The 14,380-nt window shown below is 47.1% G+C and overlaps 1 protein-coding gene across 3 annotated transcripts in view; it reads left to right on the top strand.

Moving 5' to 3' along the window:
* The window catches only part of LOC132827226 (breakpoint cluster region protein-like), a 462,558-nt gene that overhangs the window by 316,955 nt on the left and 131,223 nt on the right, over nucleotides 1-14,380 (top strand). For all 3 annotated transcript variants that reach the window (XM_060843849.1, XM_060843847.1, XM_060843850.1), the window contains exon 14: nucleotides 3,091-3,165. In XM_060843849.1, coding sequence (XP_060699832.1) covers nucleotides 3,091-3,165 — 75 coding nt within the window. The remainder of the gene's footprint in view (nucleotides 1-3,090; nucleotides 3,166-14,380) is intronic.

The raw sequence follows: 14,380 nt of genomic DNA, 5'->3' as shown, positions 1-14,380 counted from the left end.
CTCCATCATCTGCAGTTCTTTGTTTTATTTTACTATCATTGTGTACTGTTGAATGTTTCTACCCCTTGTACAAGTAGAACAGCCATACCCACCAGTGTATTTGAATGCAGGGTTATCGGAAGGGAAAGTATTGCAGCCTCTCTTTCTTTTTTTTAATGAGAGCCCTTTCATAAGTTTGTTTGATAAAACACTAGCAGCATGCTGAAACATAAATCCACAAGCCTCAGATTACTGAACCTGCTCGTACAATGTCACATTGACTGAATTATTATCAGTTCACCAACTGAGTTCTGAAAACATTCTGCTTATAACCCGTACACACTCCTTACCCAAAGGGGATGGTCAATACAAATCATCAGGCATCAAAACTTAATAGGTTTGAACTCTCAGTAGATAAACAGGCACCAATACTGATATGAATAAACCATTGTGAATCCTCTAACTATTGTCACTGTGCTTGTTAACACAGTGTGTTAATACTCCATTACTCCTTTGAATGAGGTTGACAAAGAACATCAACAATTGCTTGTGCTTCTCCAAGCTAGAATTAATTAAATTTCTCTGATTGCTTGCCATGTAAGTCCAGTTGCTGTAGCAATTTACTGTTTTAGCTATTCACAGCTCAGGAATCTTGAAACAGAAACCATTCAGCACAGAATGTTCTGTTTGTGAGGAGAAAGATGACCAATTAAGAAAATTAATGTCAGAAAATTCTGTTGCTGTGGCTGAAAGAATTTTAAGTATGCTAAGCCTGTAAGCAAAGGAAAATTAACCTACATTTCAAGTATTATTGCCCAATTTGCTAACATTTTGGAGAAAACCTGGAATAAACATCAAACCATTCAAAATGCATTGGCCTTATCAATATTAGGTTGGTCTTATTCATTGAGAAAAGTAAGTGTTTATAGGTCTACAATAGTTATGATGTAACATGTGAAAGCCTGGTGATAGAGAAGTTATATTTTAATTTATGATGCATAATGACTATTCATATGCATATTCTGGATCAGTGGTGCTGGAAGAGCACAGCCATTCAGGCAGCATCCAAGGAGCAGCGAAATTGACGTTTTGGGCAAAAGCCCTTCATCAGGAATAAAGGCAGAGAGCCTGAAGCGTGGAGAGATAAGCTTGGGGAGGGTGGGGGTGGGGAGAAAGTAGCATAGAGTACAATAGGTGAGTGGGGGAGGGGATGAAAGTGATAGGTCAGGGAGGAGAGGGTGGAGTGGATAGGTGGAAAAGGAGATAGACAGATAGGACAAGACCGGACAAGTCATGGGGACAGTGCTGAGCTGGAAGTTTGGAACTAGGGTGAGGTGGGGGAAGGGAAAATGAGGAAACTGTTGAAGTCCACATTGATGCCCTGGGGTTGAAGTTTTCCAGGGCGGAAGATGAGGCATTCTTCCTCCAGGCATCTAGTGGTGAGGGAGCGGCGGTGAAGGAGGCCCAGGACCTCCATGTCCTTGGCAGAATGGGAGGGGGAGTTGAAATGTTGGGCCAAGGGGCGGTGTGGTTGATTGGTGCAGGCGTCCCGGAGATGTTCCCTATAGCGCTCTTCTAGGAGGCGCCCAGTCTCCCCAATGTAGAGGAGACCGCATCGGGAGCAACGGATACAATAAATGATATTAGTGGTTTATGCGAAGGTTGGTAGGGTGGAATGTGAGCACCAGGGGGGTTCTCTCCTTGTTACGGTTGGAGAGGTGGGGTCTAAGGGCGGAGGTACGGGATGTGGACGAGATGCGTTGGAGGGCATCTTTAACCATGTTGAAAGGGAAATTGCCGTCTCTAAAGAAGGAGGCCATCTGGTATGTTCTATGGTGGAACTGGTCCTCTTGGGAGCAGATAGGGCGGAGGCGGAGGAATTGAGAATACGGGATCGCATTTTTGCAAGAGGTAGGGTGGGAAGAGGTGTAATCTAGGTAGCTGTGGGAGTCGGTGGGTTTGTAAAAAATCTCAGTGTCAAGTCGGCCGTCATTATACCTCCTCCTTCACCTCTATCCAAGGCCCTAAAGGAGCCTTCCACATCTATCAAAGTTTTACCTGTACATCCACTAATATCATTTATTGTTTCCGTTGCTCCCGGTGCGGTCTCCTCTACATTGGGGAGACTGGGCGTCTCTGAGCAGAGTGCTTTAGGGAACATCTCCGGGACACCCGCACCAATCAATCACACCGCCTCATGGCCCAACATTTCAACTCCCCCTCCCACTCTGCCGAGGACATGGAGGTCCTGGGCCTCTTTCACCGCCAGACGCCTGGAGGAAGAACGCCTCATCATCTGCCTCGGAACACTTCAACCCCAAGGCATCAACAGTGGACTTCAACAGTTTTCTCATTTCCCCTTCCCCCACCTCACCCTAGTTCCAATCTTCCAGCTCAGCATTGTCCCCATGACTTGTCCGGCCTTGTCCTATCTGTCTATCTCCTTTTCCACCTATCCACTCCACCCTCTCCTCCCTGACCTTCATCCCCTCCCCCACTCACCTATTGTACTCTATGCTACTTTCTCCCCACCCCCACCCTCCTCTAGCCTATCTCTCCACCCTTCAGGCTCTCTGCCTTTATTCCTGATGAAAGGCTTCTGCCCGAAACGTCGATTTCGCTGCTCCTTGGATGCTGCCTGAATGGCTGTGCTCTTCCAGCACCACTAATCCAAAATCTGCTTTCCAGCATCTGCAGTCATTGTTTTTATCCTATTCGTATGCATAGCTCATCCAGCCTAAAGTTGATTCCTATTAAAGGTTCATCATCATTTCTGATTGATTGTTGTACCTCGTAAGCAGAAGACTTTTTTAAAATTCCACTGTTTTTTAATCCATTCACAGGATGTAGGCATCACAGGCTAGGCCAGCACTTATTGCCCATCCCTAATTGCTCAGAGGGCTGTCGAGAGTCATCATATTTATTTAACCCTCTTTAAAATGATCTAGTAACTTTTGTCAGATGAGTTTTTAATAAATTTGACCAGACAAATCAATTACATGAAAGTATTTTATTCAAATAATAACAGCATCAAAAGATGAGAACAAATTACAATGGAACTTCAATTAATTGCTAGTCATACAATTCACTATGCTTTTACTTTGCTCGCAGATGATGAATCCCCTGGCCTTTATGGGTTCCTGAATGTAATTGTCCATTCAGCTACTGGATTCAAACAGATATCAAGTAAGCCAATAAATACATTACTGTTACTGATGCTTAAATCAATGTTACTTTCTGAATTCTGAGCTTCTGCTAGTTTGCATGATTCAATCATGGGATATCTGGAAAATGAATCTATTTTAAATTTCAAAAGTCAATAAATGCATGCAATGGATGTCTATAAATGACTGTGAAATTGTAATATTATTGGGAGATACAGATACATTAAAATATGTAGACATAGGAGAGTGATTGGATTTCAGTAATCTAATCGAGGTGTTTAGATAGTCTCATGCATTTCTACGAAGTGCACTTTTTCATTGAGATTTTGTTTTCTTTTTGGTGTTTTCTTATTGAATGATGGCAATGGTGGCAGGTACTAATATCCTGGGTGGGAAATTTGCTGGTGCTATTCGGGTTGGTTTAAACTAGCTCAGCAGGGAGATGGGAACCGGAGGTGTAGTTGCAGTGCACAGGAGGATGAGAGTAGGGAGGACAGGGACAGGTTTTCAGGGTCACAGGAATGTGCTGGCAGACAGCGAAGTGGTTTGAAGTTCAACGCCAGAAGTATCTGAAATAAGGTAGGCGAGCTTGCAGCATGGATAGGTACCTGGGACTTGATGTTGTGGCCATTTTGGGGACATGGAAATAGCAGGGTGAGGAATGGATGTTGCAGGTTCTAGGGTTTAGATCTTTCATTAAGAGCAGGTAAAGTGGTAAAAGAGGAGAGGTGTGACCTTGTTAGTCGAGGACAGTATAACGGTGGCTGAGAGAACTTTTAACGAGGACTCGCCTACTGAGGTAATGTGGGCTGAGGTTAGAAACAGGAGAGGAGAGGTCACGCTGCTTGGAGTTTTTTTATAGGCCTCTGCAGAGTTCCAGGGAGGTGGAAGAGAGGATTAGCAAAATTATTCTGGGTAGGAGTGAAAGGAACAGGGTGGTCATTTAATTCCCCAACATTGACTGGAAATGCTGTAACTCTAGTACGTCGGATGGATCAGTTTTTGTTCAATGTGTACAGGAGGGTTTCCTGACATTGTATGTCAAAGGGCCAACAAGAGGGGAGGCCACACTGGAACTGGTGCTTGGTAATGAACCGGGCCAGGTGTTTGATTTAGTGGTAGGTGAGCACTTTGGAGATAGTGGCCATAATTCAGTTATGCTTCGTTTAGCGATGGAAAGGGATAGGTACATGCCACAGGTCAAGAGTTATCGATGGGGCAAGGGCAATTATAATGCAATTAGGCAGGAATTAGGATGCATAGATGGAGTAGCAAAATGCAGGACAAGCAGACAATGGAAATGTGGAGCTGGTTTAAGGAACAGATATTGCATGTCCTTGATGGGTATGTCCCTGTCAGGCAGGGAGGTGGCAATAAGGTAAGGGAACCATGGTTTACTACAGAAATTGCATCTCTTGTTACGAAGAAGAAGGAGGCTTGTGTGTTGATGAGACAAGATGGTTCAGATGAGGCGATGGAGAGTTACAGATCAGCTAGAAAGGATTTAAAGAGAGAGTTAAGAAGAGAAAAGAGAGGACACAAGCAGTCTTTAGCAAATAGAATAAAGGAGAACCCTAAAGCTTTCTATAGGTATGTGAGGGATAAAAGGATGATTAGGGTAGGAATAGGACCAGTCAAAGTCTGAAGTAGGAAGTTGAGTGTGGACCCTGTGGAGATCAGAGAGGTGCTAAATGAACATTTCTTATTGGTTTTCACTCGGGGAAAGGAGAATATTGTAGAGGAGAAGAATGAGGTACAAGATATTAGACTAGAAAGGATCGAGATTAGTTATGAACAGATGTTATCAATTCTAGAAGGAGTGAAAGTAGACAAGTCCCCTGGGCCGAATGGGATTTATCCGAGGATTCTCTGGGAAGCTGGGGAGGAGATGGAAGAGCCTTTTCCTTTGATATTTGAGTCGTCACTGTCTACAGGTTCAGTATCAGAGGACTGGAGGATTGCAAATGTTGTGTCCTTGGTAAAGAAGGGCAGTAGAGATGACCAAGGTAATTATAGACCAGTGAGCCTTACTTCTGTTGTAGGAAAGGTTTTGGAAAGGATTATAAGAGATAAGATTTATAATCATCGAGCAAGTAACAATATGGTTTCAGATAGTCAACATGGTTTTGTCAAGTAAAAAATGAGGTCTGCAGATGCTGGAGATCAGAGCTGAAAATGTGTTGCTGGTTAAAACACAGCAGGTCAGGCAGCATCCAAGAAATTCGACGTTTCGGGCATAAGCCCTTCATCAGGAATGAGGAGAGTGTGCCAAGCAGGCTAAGATAAAAGGTAGGGAGGAGGGACTTTGGGGAGAGGCGATGGAGATGTGATAGGTGGAAGGAGGTCAAGGTGAGGGTGATAGGCCGCAGTGGGGTGGGGGCGGAGAGGTCAGGAAGAAGATTGCAGGTTAGGAGGGCGGTGCTGAGTTGAGGGAACCGACTGAGACAAGGTGAGGGGAGGGGAAATGAGGAAACTGGAGAAATCTGAGTTCATTCCTTGTGGTTGGAGGGTTCCCAGGCGGAAGATGAGGCGCTCCTCCTCCAGCCGTCGTGTTGTTATGTTCTGCCGGTGGAGGAGTCCAAGGACCTGCATGTCCTCGGTGGAGTGGGAGGGAGAGTTAAAGTGTTGAGCCACGGGGTGGTTGGGTTGGTTGGTCCGGGCGTCCCAGAGGTGTTCTCTGAAGCGTTCCGCAAGTAAGCGGCCCGTCTCCCCAATATAGAGGAGGCCACATCGGGTGCAGCGGATGCAATAAATGATGTGTGTGGAGGTGCAGGTGAATTTGTGGCGGATATGGAAGGATCCCTTGGGGCCTTGGAGGGAAGTGAGGGAGGAGGTGTGGGCGCAAGTTTTACATTTCCTGCGGTTGCAGGGGAAGGTGCCGGGAGTGGAGGTTGGGTTGGTGGGGGGTGTGGACCTGACGAGGGAATCACGAAGGGAGTGGTCTTTGCGGAATGCTGATAGGGGAGGGGAGGGAAATATATCCCTGGTGGTGGGGTCCGTTTGGAGGTGGCGGAAATGACGGCGGATGATACGTTGTATACGGAGGTTGGTGGGGTGGTAGGTGAGAACCAGTGGGGTTCTGTCTTGGTGGCGGTTGGAGGAGCGGGAAGTGGAGGAGATGCGGTGGAGGGCATCGTCGATCACATCTGGGGGGAATCTGCGGTCCTTGAAGAAGGAGGCCATCTGGGCTGTGCGGTGTTGGAACTGGTCCTCCTGGGAGCAGATGCAGCGGAGACGAAGGAATTGGGAATATGGGATGGAGTTTTTACAGGGGGCAGGGTGGGAGGAGGTGTAGTCCAGGTAGCTGTGGGAGTCAGTCGGTTTATAGTAGATGTCTGTTGAGTCGGTCGCCCGAGATAGAGATGGAAAGGTCTAGGAAGGGGAGGGAGGAGTCTGAGACAGTCCAGGTGAATTTGAGGTCGGGATGGAAGGTGTTAGTAAAGTTGATGAGCTGTTCAACCTCCTCTTGGGAACATGAGGCAACGCCGATACAGTCATCGATGTAGCGGAGGAAAAGGTGGGGAGTGGTGCCAGTGTAGTTGCGGAAGATGGACTGTTCCACATATCCTACGAAGAGACAGGCATAGCTGGGGCCCATGCGGGTGCCCATGGCAACTCCTTTAGTTTGGAGGAAGTGGGAGGATTGAAAAGAGAAGTTATTCAGGGTGAGGACCAGTTCAGTCAGTCGAAGGAGGGTGTCAGTGGAAGGGTACTGGTTGGTGCGGCGGGAAAGGAAGAAGCGGAGGGCTTTGAGTCCTTCGTGATGGGGGATGGAGGTGTACAGGGACTGGATGTCCATCGTGAAGATAAGGCGTTGGGGACCGGGGAAGTGAAAATCCTGGAGGAGGTGGAGGGCGTGGGTGGTGTCCCGAACGTAGGTGGGGAGTTCTTGGACTAAAGGGGACAGAACCGTGTCGAGGTACGCGGAGATGAGTTCGGTGGGGCAGGAGCAGGCTGAGACAATGGGTCGGCCGGGGCAGGCAGGTTTGTGGATTTTTGGCAGGAGGTAGAAACGGGCGGTGCGGGGTTGTGGGACTATGAGGTTGGAGGCGGTGGATGGGAGATCCCCTGAGGTGATGAGGTTATTGATGGTCTGGGAGATGATGGTTTGGTGGTGGGAGGTGGGGTCGTGGTCAAGGGGGCGATAAGAGGAGGCGTCCGCGAGCTGGTGTTTGGCCTCAGCAGTATAAAGGTCAGTGCGCCAAACTACTACCGCGCCTCCCTTGTCTGCCGGTTTGATGGTGAGGTTGGGATTGGAGCGGAGGGAGTGGAGGGCTGCACGTTCTGAGGGTGAGAGGTTGGAGTGGGTGAGAGGGGTGGATAGGTTGAGTCAGTTAATGTCGCGGCGGCAGTTGGCTATAAATAGATCGAGGGCAGGTAAGAGGCCAGCATGGGGTGTCCAGGTGGATGGGGTGTGTTGGAGGCGGGAGAAGGGGTCGTCAGAGGGTGGGCGGGAGTCTTGGTTGTGAAAGTAGGCACGGAGGCGAAGGCGGCGGAAGAATTGTTCAATATCTCGCCGCGTGTTGAACTCATTGATCCGAGGGCGTAGGGGAATGAAGGTGAGGCTTCTGCTGAGGACTGATCTTTCATCCTCAGAGAGGGGGAGGTCTGGAGGGATGGTGAAGATCCGGCATGGCTGGGAGCTGGGACCTGGTGTGGGACTGGAGCTGGGGGTGGGGGCGGGGTTAGGGGCGGGGACAGAGATCGACGTAGGGGCGGGGTTAGACGTGGTGACGTTGCTTGGTGTGGGGGTGGGGTCATGCGTGGGGGCGGGGTCATGCGTCGTGACGGAAATAAGCGTGGGGGCAGGGTTACGTGTGGTGACGAAAGTCGGCGTGGGGGTGGGGTTATGCGTGGTGACGAAGGTTTGTGTGAGGGCAGGGTTACGTGTAGTGACGAAAGACGGTGTGGGGGCGGAGAAACCAGAGGCGTTGTGGTCCTGCAGGTTAGTGATGTCAGTGGGGGCGGAAGTGGCTGCGGCAACGGCAACCGAAGGGGCGGAAATGGTTGTGGCCACGAAAGAACCGTAGTCATTCCCGGTAGCTGCGGGGGTCGCGAGTCCGTCGGCGATCTTCCTGGCGATCGTGGAAGCGGTTGTCTGTGCGGTGATCGCCGGGGCGGTTGTTTGGGCGGCGATCGCGGAGGCTTCGAGGTCGGTGGGGGCGGAAGTGACGTCACGGTTGGCAGCGGCCGTTGGTGCCGCGGGCGCTGTTGCAGCCACATGTGTAATTGCGTCCGACAGGCCGATAGGAGATTCTGGAACAGTTGAGGAACCACGAGTGTGGGGGTAAGTACATGAAAGTTTTCGGTACTTTATAGAAGGATTGAATCCCGGAGTCGCAATATTATGCTGCAACTATACAAAACACTGGTGCAGCCACTCTTGAAATATTGTGTACAGTTCTGGTCCCCATATTTCGGGAAGGATGTGGAAGCATTGGAAAAGGCGCAGAGAAGATTTGCGAGGATGTTGCCTGGTCTGGAGGGAAGATCTTATGAGGAAAGACTGAGAGACTTGGGTCTGTTCTCATTGGCAAGAAGAAGGCCAAGAGGGGATTTGATAGAGAAATACAAGATGATCAGAGGATTAGATAGGGTAGACAGTGAAAGTCTTTTTCCTTGGATGATGATGTCAGCTTGTACAAGGGGGCATAACTACAAATTGAGGAGTGATAGATTTAAGACAGATGTCAGAGGCAGGTTCTTTACGCAGAGTGTGGTAAGGGGGTGGAATGCCCTACCTGCTAATGTAGTCTTAAACACTTCTTTGATAAGCACATGGATGATTTTGGGATAATGTAGGGGGACGAGCTGAGAATAGTTCACAGGTCGGCGCAACAATGAGGGCCGAAGGGCCTGTTCTGCGCTGTATTGTTCTATATTCTGAACCATCATTTTTCACCCTTCCCTCTTTCAATCCTGGAGGACTGACATTTGTGTACAATTTCATGAATGCCAGCAGTACAGGATATTTGAATATTTTACTTAGATGGTAATTTTTCATGTGTAAGTCTTAACCGTGAATTGACTTTTTGATTAAGGAAGACATCAAAGCTAAATCCAGTTTCATTCTTATTCTATGTTTTTTAGTAGGTTTTCACTGTACAGTTTAGGAGCATAATCTCTCCTGTCCAGTCAGAGAGCAGACAGATTTGATTACAACCTCATTGGGGTCATTTGCAGCACTGACAGTTATGACCCTGATTGAGAACAGAGATTAGGAACCAAGCCTTAATAGTACACTTTCTCCCCTTACCCTGTACATTCTTTCGTTCAGATCCTGTAACAGTGTAGCTCTCATTTGATTCAGCCTCTACCACACACTCAGGCGGCATATTTCAGATCTTAATTGTTGCATCATGAGATCAGAGCTGAAAAATGTGTTGCTGGAAAGTGCAGCAGGTCAGGCAGCATCCAAGGAGCAGGAGAATCGATGTTTCAGGCATAAGCTCTTCTTCAGGAATCGATGAGCTTTGTCTAAATTATGTTGATATTACTGACGATATGATCTGACATCACTGACGATATGATCTGACATCTGAAAGAAGACACCAGTCGAGAATGAGCATGTGAAGAGGGAGATCTTTGACAATAAAATAGAGACCTGTATTTGAGAATTTGTTACGAACCGATCTAAGTAAAGGACCGTACAGTACGTAAAAAGTTGAAGACCCTGACTTAGTGATAAGGAACAGGCAACCTCAGGAACAGTGTACATGCAGACACACCACAGCCTAAGATCCTTTGGAAGGGTATCTCAATGTAGTAGTATTGGTATAAACCACAAAATAAAGCATGGTGACAGTTAACAAAAAAAAACCTCAACAGCCAAAAACTAAAGCTAAATCTGAGTCCAAGGGACTCTGCTAATAAGGAAATCTGACTTAGGACAGAATCTCAGAAGATTTTGAAGATGGAGCTACATTCAAAACAAACTGGGAAGACACTGAAGGCCGGCCAAGACTCTCAACACTCATGTAAAAAAAAAAGAGCTGGAAAAGGAGGAGTCTCCTAAGGCAGGGGGAAGATCTCGGGTGGCACAGTGGTTAGCACTGCTGCCTCATAGCGCCTGAGACCCGGGTTCAATTCCCGCCTCAGGCGACTGACTGTGGAGTTTGCACGTTCTCCCCGTGTCTGCGTGGGTTTCCTCCGGGTGCTCCGGTTTCCTCCCACAATCCAAAGATGTGCGGGTCAGGTCAATTTAGCATAGCCATGCTAAATTGCCCGTAGTGTTAGGTAAGGTGTAAATGTAGGTGTATGGGTGGGTTGCGCTTCGGCGGTATGGGTCGGTGTGGACTTGTTGGGCCGAAGGGCCTATTTCCACACTGTAAGTAATCTAATCTAATCTAATCTCCAAAGTCTTCAATTACTGGGTTTCAGAGCAGGAATCCACAACCTCCAAAGAGAAAAATCACAGAATCTGAAAACTTCCAATGGCAAGAAGGAATAATCTAATTACTCAACCATGTCATTCAGACAATGACAGTCTATAAGAATTTCAACTTTGAGAGACCTTGACATTATGGGCTGTGTGGGCAGCATGTTGACTCAGTGGTTAGCACTGCTGCCTTACAGCACCAGGGACCAGGTTTGATTCATGTCTCGGATGACTGCCTGTGTGGAGTTTGCACATTCTCCCCTTGTCTGCCTGGGTTTCCTCCGGCTGCACCGGTTTCCTCCCACAATCCAAAGATGTGCAAGTCAGGTGAATTGGCCATGCTAAATTGCACATAGTGTTAGGTGCATTAGTTAGGAGTAAATATTGGATAGGGGAATGAGTCTGTGTGGGTTACTCTTCGGAGGGTTATTGGGCCAAAGGGCCTGTTTCCATATTGTAGGGAATCTAATCTAATCATTTCTCAACTTCTTGATAATATGGAAGTCCCACAATGAGGTCAGAAGTTGGAACTCTGGGAACAGCAGTTTCAGTGCTATTGAACAATTTCAGGCTTATACTTGAAGGAATGGTATAATCAAGTCTGTATTTTTTTATATGCTGTAGAATCAGTAACTGACAGTGTTCTGGTAAGACAAATTAGGGAAGAAAGCACTACAGAGTATGTTCCATCATTACAGCATTTGACGTTTACCTTAGGCCAAAGAGATATTTAGACAGCACTGAAAAAAGTAAATCAGTGATCTCAGCATTTACAAGAATCAGGTTGAGATATCTGGTCGGCATGGACAGATTGCCCAAAAGGTCTGTTTTCATGCTGTACATCTCTATGATTTGGGATGTTGTGGTTACGGAGCTTTGAAGAATGAATTTGTTAGAGATCATAACGTAGTTGGTGTGTGAAGGATGAGACGTTATCAGACTTCCTTCAATCCATTGGAGGATTTAATGTTGCACCAGGCAATTCAACTCACTACACAGGCAGAAATCTGTGCTCCTAATCACTCAGTATTTCAGGGAAATATTGGAGATCCTTCTGACACAGTCAACTTCATAGCCCCCTTTGGGGATTGTTCATGCATCCAACAGGTCCTTAAAATGCCCAGAATGGGAATCAATATCACTGACTATGTTAGGTTGTACAAGTTGTCGGTGCAAACAGAATCACAATGTCCAGCAGGTGAGCTAAGTGCTAGTGGCCAGTTGGAGCATATTAGAAAAATTGTAAGTCAACAGCATCATCACCTAAACAGCAAAGAAAATGTTCTGCAAAAGGGAAAAATTTCAGAGAAATGGAAATGATGCAACAAGGAAGCTGTTTAAATTAAAGATACAGAACAAAAGACACACAAAACACTCCTGGAGAAAAAAGACTCAACAGATTATAGACCATCAACCTTTTACGGTACAGGGACTTGAAACAAAAGTTAAGTTCCAAACAAGAACAGCTGTCTCAATACTGATTGGTAGTTTGCCATGGTTGAAGTTTGTGAGAGTCAAACCTGCGAACGTGTCTCCAGGACCTTGGAGATTTAAGTTTTAGGCATGTGGGCAGATCATGACGCAGCTCAGTCAGAGGAAAATATATGAATTAAACATCATTTATATTTCATTGTTGAGTGTAAATATATGTACCTGTTTCTGTCTCTTAGAGTGGATACAGGACTTAAGAATGACGGTGGGAGAGGCATTTCAGCTTAAATTTCTACAGCTATATAAAGGTTTGAAAAATTGAAGTAACAGTATCACATTATTTTGCCAGAAGATATTAAACTCATCTGCTTGTCAGGAAAATTCTTTATGCTTTGATGAGAGGAGTAAAATCTCAGTGAAATGGCATGATGGAAAGCAGAGTCATATTGCCAATGACAGAACTAACAGTTGTGTGTAGGACTAGCAACTGTTTCCAAGTCAGACTGAGAACCAAGATTTGATGTGCATCTTACTCAAATAAACAAAGAAGTTAGAAGGAAATCCAATCTGTTTCATCTATTGATGATAATTTGGCAACAAACAAATATTTCACTGGATGCCAACAGTTTGTTCTGGCAGATACCACGAGACCAAGAGTCACAATTGCTGACACCCCCTCCAAAGAGCAGCGCACCATTCCCTCTGCACCAATCCCCATTTCACCATAAAACCCATTAACCAAAGTGGGGATGTGGAAGTCAGGAGGACGGACCTCGTATTGCAGAAGTCAAACGCCAGCTGTCCTGCCTCCCTCTTGACCGTAACCCCACCATGATCAATCAGGCCACTATCACACACACTGTCCTTGAAGTCATCACCTCCAGTGATCTCCCTTCCACCATCTCCAACCTCATAGACCTGCAGCCCCGCATTGCTCAGTTCTGTCTGCTGTCCAAGATCCACGAGCCCAACCACCCTGACCAAACCATTATCTCCTGCCCCACCAAACTCATTTCTTCCTACCTCAAATCCATTCTCTCCCCCTTGGTCCATGCATTTCCCACTTACATCCAGGACACTAGCCACACCTTCAAAAACTTCCAGTTCCCTGGCCCCAGCGATTCATCTTCACTATGGATGTGCAGTCCTTATACATGTCTATTCCCCATATTGACAACCGACAGGCCTTCAGTTTCTTCTTCTCCAACAGACCCATCCAGTCCCCCTCCACCAATATCCTCCTTTGCCTTGCTGAATTAGTCCTCACCGTCAATACCTTTTCCTTCAATTCTTCACATTTTCTCCAAATCCAGAGGGTACCATGGGCACTCGCATGGGCCCTCGCTATGCTTGCCTATGTCAAAAGTCTCTCCCCTTTCTTGCCCTCTCTGTTTCCATCTCCAGCGACAGTTTATGGACTGACGTTTACTAAAATCCACAGACTTACGTGACTGCCTACGCATGCACTGTCTCCCACATTCTGCAAAAACTCCATCCCATTTTCTCAATTCCTCTGTCTCTGTCGCACCTGCTCTGACCAGGAGATGTTCCACTCCCAAGCATCCAGATGTCCACCTATTTTAAACAATGCGCTTTTCTCCCCTCTGTCATTCAGACAGGACTCCACTGAACATCCTCCATTCCCCACTCCACTGCTCCCCCCCCCCCCCCCCCCCCCCCCCCCCCCGCAACCTCCAAACATAATAAAGACAGGTTCCCCCTTGTCCTCACTTTCTACTCCACCAGTCTCCATATCCAACGTATCATCCTCAAACACTTATGTCAACTCCAAATAGACCCCACCACCCAGAACATCTTCCCCTCCCAACCCATCTATGCCTTCCGCAACAACCATTCCCTTTGCCATTCCTTGGTTTACGCCACTCTCCCCACCAACTGTAAAAGATGCAAAACCTGCTGGAAGACCACCCCCCTCACCTTCATCCAGGGCCCCAAAAGGTCTTCCAGATGAAACAACGGTTCACTTGCATCTCCTTTAGCCTAGTTTAGTGCTTCAAATCTGGTCTTCTCTACATCGGTGAGATCACATGTAAACTAAGGGAACATTTTGCTGAGCATCTCAGTAGACCCGCAAGGGGCAGCCTGACATCCCAGCTACTACCAATTTCAATCTGTCTTTCCACTCCCTCTCTGACATATCCATCCTCGGCCTCCTCCATTGCCGCCTTGAATCAGACTGCAAATTGGAGGAATAACACCTTGTTTTTCGCCTGAGCAGCCTACAGCCTGGAGGACTCAACAGCCCCACTGCCATCCTTCCATCTCATCTACCAACCCTTTCTTCCAGCTACCAATCTGATTCATCCCTTGCATTGACCAACCAGATTGTACCCACCACCTGTATTCACCTATTACTACATCACCATTCTGCCCCCTGCCCACCCAAAACCCTCAAGTTGACCCCTTT

This window comes from Hemiscyllium ocellatum, chromosome 24 (genome assembly GCF_020745735.1).
Source record: "Hemiscyllium ocellatum isolate sHemOce1 chromosome 24, sHemOce1.pat.X.cur, whole genome shotgun sequence".
Classification (NCBI taxonomy): domain Eukaryota; kingdom Metazoa; phylum Chordata; class Chondrichthyes; order Orectolobiformes; family Hemiscylliidae; genus Hemiscyllium; species Hemiscyllium ocellatum.
The sequence above is the reverse complement of the archived record's forward strand: the minus strand, read 5'-3'. Positions and strand labels throughout refer to the sequence as shown.